The following is a 6,099-nucleotide window of genomic DNA, read 5'->3' on the forward strand; positions in this document are numbered from 1 at the left end:
TAAATTATTAATCTATAAGATAGTCAAATATGTCACACAGGACTTTCTGGAAAGTAACTCTCAACCTCATCAATCTTGCTCAATCTTGCTCAACTTCTCCCACAATGACTGAAAAAATAGCCCCCACATAGTCAATGACATGACTCTGGTGGATGTAAGGGGTTAATTTAATAATTACATAGAATTCAATCACTTTTTTTTTTTAATGCTAGACATAATGAGTGATTTAATTTTCCACTGAAACTGACTGACTCATTTTCTTGTTTGGTTGTGGTTGTCACTTTCAGCTAAAAGAAGCACCAGAGCAAAGGCAGAGGCAGAGCCTCCTCAAAACCAAACCCAAGCCATGGTAAGCTAATCTCTGCTATCCAGTTGATAATAAACATTAATAATGATACTTCAAATTTCGTGCCATTTATGAACAGTTTAGTGTAACTTATCAAAAAGTGAATTGTTCAGTGTAGCATTTAATTTTCCAGGTGATAAATTGATGCAGGCTACATTATAAATTCTCTTAAATAAAATGCTTTTTCCTCTTGATCTCTCCTCTAGTACTTCTCAAGCAGCTTTCTGGGCTACATCTCCACTAGAAATGTCACTAACAGACTAACTGCAGAGTATATATATATAAAACCATTTAGGATATCTACATTGATAGTTTGCCAGAAGAAAGGAAATGAAAGACCTAATTTGGCCCCAATCAAAACCATGGATAAACACTTATAAATTCATTTAGTTGACAGAACCTTGAATCCTAAAAAATCATTCACATTCCCTAGTTTATAAAACAGATACACTAAGATTTTAAGAAAGCAAACCAAACATAAATCTCAAGGCAGAGGCTACAAACTCATCTCCAAAGAAGAGAAGGCCTAAAAGTTGTTTCCTAAATACAATTAGTACTTACTCCATAAATCAAACTAAATATCAACACCAAAATTTGAGAAATCTAAGTCTGCATGCAATCATGTGCCACTAAAGTTGCTTAGTGACTGGCAAAACAATTAATATAATTTAAATATAGTATTTCCACCAAACATTTAGGCATAATATGCCTACTCAGTTCAAGAGAGGTATGCAATCAACTATATTCTTCCATGAATAAACTTTCTCATATTATATATGCAACAATATGGGACTATTTAGTACATAAGTTCATAAGTTTCAATAATAACATTGACAAGATGAGAGAACAGCTAAATTATTAAGACAACGTGAATAATCCAGCTTCTTTTATATATAACAAAAAACAATTACTAATTAACACAACAATCTCAATATCAAATATTACTTTTGAAAGATAAAGTTGATTCCACAATCACCTCTTTATCCTTCTTGCATTTCATTTTCTAATTCATCCACTGCTTTCAGCAACAGATTAAGACCCTCTGATGGACTAGCATTCCTGACAGAAATAAAGACCAACAAGTGTTAGAAACCGAGCCCCTACATGAAAATTTTCTTTCATTAGTAACTAAATTTTATTAAAACAAATAGGATGTCTACACAAAATTCTTTTAAAATATTACATGATCAAAGATTGATATTAGAAAAAAAAATTTTGATGAGAACCGTAGATTTGTCTTCAAAATATAATGCATACCACTCAAACAACAATCTAAAGTTATACAAGAAAATTCACAAAATTCTTGCCATCATTCACAACTACCGCTTAACTAACACTTTTAACGAGAACCGTAGATAGGTCTTCAATTTAGTTATGCAATCAAATATTACGACATCAACAGAAAATCAAACAAACAAAATCAATTTCATTAAACTCCATTATTTTACCTCTGCCAAGGATCAATCACATTATCACCATCGAGAAGAAGAAGGCTCCCAATACAAGTTGCGGTCCTAAATGCATCAGGAAAACTCCAATTCTTAACCCTCTTGCCTTGTTTCTTTTCCATGTCATACCAAATAAGATTCTTGCTATATATCTTTTCTACGTTATGCTCGACAAGAGTTGCATTGTTTTTCCAGTGCTCCTCCAACAGAACCTTCTTGCCATTCTTGGAAAACATAAGAGGCTTGTAATACTCAAAAAGCTCAAAATCCCAATTCACTGCATCTCTCTCAATTTTATAAATCCGAGTCCACGAACTCTCAACCCCATATTCTTTCATGAACCAAACATCATTATACTCCTCGAAAACATTCACAAGAAAACAGAGGTATCCTCCTAACACTTCCAAACGAGTTTCCTGATTAAGATCTGGTGAAACCGGCGTTGTATAGAGCTTGAATTTCTCAGAGGCAAGGTCGAAGGCAAGAAGCGACTCCTTATCCAGCACACCATAATCAGCAACTAACCAATGCACAACTCCATCCAGAGACGCCGACTCCCAATGACATATGTCCTTGTTTGGCCATTGTTCTTCAACTTTTTTCCAACGCTGTGATTTAAGACTATATACCTTGATTTCTATTGGCAAGTCATTGTAATGAAAAAGTGCAAGCCTCAACACCTTATAGTCATCGTTCTGATGATCGCGACAGAATGCAAATTGGGGAAACCAAAAATTCGTAACACCTTTAGGTTTCTCGCTCGGCAATTTCCTGTACTTCCTTAGCAATGGATTCCAAATCACGACCTCTTCGCGCCCCTTGAGAAGGCAAACCAAGCCGTCGCAACAGTCCAAGATGTCGCAGTGTTGTAAAGGCGGGTAAATTTTCACGGCGTTGCAGAACTGATCTTCGTCGTCGTCGAAATTGAAGCAGAGGCCATTTCCGCAATGAGAGCCGTCGTGTTCAAGGAGGATGACGGTGCGGTCTCTGTTGGTCTCCACGGAGCGATTGAGTTGCTTCTTGACGAAACCCGAGTCGCTGATTAGGTCGTACCATTGCCTTGAAACGCAGAGGAAGCGTACGAGAGACTTGACTGGTAAATGGGACAGTATATTGGTGATTAGCTCTGGCGGTATATGTGAATGTGACATCAATGTTGATTGTGCAGAGCAAGGCAGGTGTTTGTGGAAATGTCTGAAAGAGATAGCTAAGCTAGCTAACGATGTACTGGTGTGCGTAAATGTGATGATCGAACCTCTGCCTCCTTCTGATCACCATGGACTTCAGAAGTGGGGGAGACTGAGGCCGTTTGGTTTTCCATCGCTCAGTTTTCTTAATTTAGGGTCCGTTAGCTGAAAACTGAAAATTGAAAACACTGTAACAAAATAATTTTTAAATGTGTTAATAGTACTGCAGGTCTCATTTTTAATTTAAAAAAAGCTGAAAAGTACATGAACAGTGTACCACTATGCAGTTACTATTCTCTCATAGTGGTGAACAGTGCATCATATCTACCGTTGAAATCTATATGTCTCATTTTTTCAACTCAAAAGTTTTCTTTTTTTCAACTCAGTTGAAAAGGTCAAAAACGTGAAACGTAGACGCCAACCTCCCTATCCAAACCCACCATTAATTTTCAAAACTTATAACTAAAACTCAAAACTTATCATTTAAAAACTTAATCATATGTCTCATTTTTTCAACTCAACTTTTTGCCAAAGCTATGAACCCCACCCATTGACATTACATAGTGGTGAAACTGTTTCCTACATGAGTGAACATAGTTTTCTTTTTTTCTCTTTTTCCTCTCCCTCATTTTATCCTGTCAGAAAACCACATTCTTCTTCCCTCGCCTCCCACATCAACGCACGAGCACAACAGGTTCTCTTCTTTTGTTTGATCTTCAATTTCGGGTTATGGGTCACAGTGGAGATCGAGTTTGGGATTGGGTTTTTGGGTTTTAGTTGTTTCTTAGTCTCAGTTCTTATGTCTTAGTTCTAGTGGTGGTCGATATGGAGAGTGGTGGAGGCGTGGCTTGAATCGGTTAGGACTGGGTTAAATCGGTTGGGGTTGGTTTTGTGTTTCGGTGGTGTGGATCGATGGTTGGTTTTGTGGGTTGACTTTGGGGTTTTGGCGGTGGCTGAGTTTCAATTTCACGATGGTTGTTGGTGGTGCTGGGTTTGTTGTGGTGGTGTTGTGGCAGCTGTGGGTTTGGTGGTTTTAAGTTAGGAATGGGTTTGTTGGGATTTTGCTAATGAAATGTGAGAGAAAACAGAGAGAGGGAAGTGAGAAAGAGGGAACTGACATGACAACACACAAGCTATAGGCCCTACAGAGTCTGAATATTTACGTTGGTGCCATTAAGTTTCCTATCTCAGTTTTTGAAAACACCCATTTGTTGTTTTCTATTTCCATCACTCTAACTCAAATTTTTGAGTTTTGAGTGATGGAAACAAGGGTTGAAAACCAAGCCAAACAAGAATTTATTTGTGGGACCCACATGTTTTGAGAACCCAGTTATAAAAATTGAGTGATATGATCCAAAAACACCCTCATCCAAACAAGCTCTAAATTGTAGAGACTGAATTATGGCCAAAGTTTTGTAAAATGCTGTGGCTATAGAATTAGCCAAATACAGTGTTAACGTGTGCAGAATTAGCCAAATTTGCTATGCATCGAGAGGGGTGTGTTGTCTTGTCTGGATTTTTTTTTTATTTTTTATATTGAGGACTACCCAATACCTATCTTTTTTTTTTTTTTTTTTTGAAACTAGAATCAATTCATTCATTAAAGAGAAATATCACAAGAATCAGAGTATAAATCATCTCTGGCCGGAGGGTGTTCCTCCAACCAGACCATTTCACCCTCTATCAACCTAGCATACTTAGCAAGTGAATGTGCCATAGTATTGACTGTCCTCCTCACATGGTTAACATGAAAACTTCTAAAGCCCCTCCCCATACATCTGATATCATCATACACAAACCCAAGCCTAGCTCTATTAATACCTGCTAAGGAAATTGAGTTCATAACAGTAATGTTATCTCCCTCAAGTGTGACATCCCTGAATCCCAAATCCATAGCAACTTCCACTGCCTTCCTACAAGCCAAAGCTTCTGCCTCCTCGCTGTTTTGAATTGATGGGCCTCTTGCCGAGACAGCAGCCATAGTCTCTCCCCTTTCATTGTGAATCACAACCCCAAACCTCCAACCCTTTTGCCTTGGGAATATTGCTGCATCGACATTTATTTTATAATTTAGCCCCGTAGGTGGCTTCCATCTCTCCAGCTATTGCACCGATGAAGAAGGCAGTGGAACAGAGAGATGAGGCTGAGCATCATGGTAATTATGCAGCATTGCTTCAGCTTTTTGAACCAGCACAGATGGATCCTGAATTGTACCTCCCTGCAAAATAGCATTTCTTTGATTCCACAAAACCCAACATTGAACTAAAAATAGCTCCATATCTGCCTCAGCTAACTGATCCACTAACCATTCAAATAACTTCACCATATCACCCATTAATGTGGGACACTTCTGCAAACTGATCCTACTTCCAGCCCAAACATCTTGGGCTACACCACACTCCCACATCACATATATTACTGATTCCACCTCTTGCTTGCATGCCTCACACCCCTTATCCTCCACAACCTTTCGGTGAAATAGGTTTTCCCTTGTAGGCAGAATATTTTGACACATTCTCCACCCAAATGCTTTTATTTTATTCGGCACCTTATACTTCCATAATTTTGGCCATACCATCTCACCCTTCTTCAAACCCGATCCTTGAAGTCCTCCATTCTCCTACTGTTGCAAGCCATAAGCTCTATAATATCCTAATCGCATTGAATAATATCCATTTTTGGTATGGAGCCACATCAAGGCATCTTGCACCTGCCTTCTACTCAATGGAATTCATAAAATGGCCTCTATGTCATCTCAGTGAAAACTAGTAGCAATAAGTTCCCTGTTCCAGTCATGAGTACTCCAATCTATAAGATTTGCAACTCGCCATTCCATTCCTCATCAAGTGGTGGGTGCAAAACCTTATTTGTTGGATAGTTCGGGATCCACCTATCCTTAAGCACCCTTATGCTAACTCTATTTCCCACCCTCCAACAACAACCCTTCTGTAAAATGGGTTGAGCTGCTACCAAGCTTTTCCATAAATATGAACTGTTGGGAACATCAGTAGCTTCCAAGAATGTACTTCTAGGTAAATATCTATATTTAAAACATTCATATAACAAAGACCCATTTTCCTGCAATAACCTCCACCCTTGTTTTGCCAGCATAGCTAAA

The 6,099-nt window shown here is 38.3% G+C and overlaps 1 protein-coding gene across 2 annotated transcripts; it reads right to left on the reverse strand.

The window, feature by feature from the left end:
• Positions 1–502: 502 nt before the first annotated feature.
• On the reverse strand, positions 503–3,129 carry LOC142634275 (F-box protein CPR1-like). Of its 2 annotated transcripts, XM_075808572.1 has the most exons (3): positions 1,795–3,129; positions 1,323–1,405; positions 503–610 (listed from the first exon to the last, which is right to left on the reverse strand). In XM_075808572.1, the coding sequence occupies exons 1-2, from the start codon at positions 2,943–2,945 to the stop codon at positions 1,327–1,329; spliced, it is 1,230 nt and encodes a 409-aa protein (XP_075664687.1). In that variant the 5' UTR covers positions 2,946–3,129; the 3' UTR covers positions 503–610; positions 1,323–1,326. The 2 variants fall into 2 exon arrangements, with proteins under 2 accessions (XP_075664687.1, XP_075664686.1); XM_075808571.1 differs by lacking the exon at positions 503–610 and having other exon boundaries at positions 1,077–1,405.
• Positions 3,130–6,099: the final 2,970 nt, after the last annotated feature.

The sequence above is a fragment of the Castanea sativa genome, chromosome 5 (genome assembly GCF_040712315.1).
Source record: "Castanea sativa cultivar Marrone di Chiusa Pesio chromosome 5, ASM4071231v1".
In the NCBI taxonomy this organism is placed as follows: domain Eukaryota; kingdom Viridiplantae; phylum Streptophyta; class Magnoliopsida; order Fagales; family Fagaceae; genus Castanea; species Castanea sativa.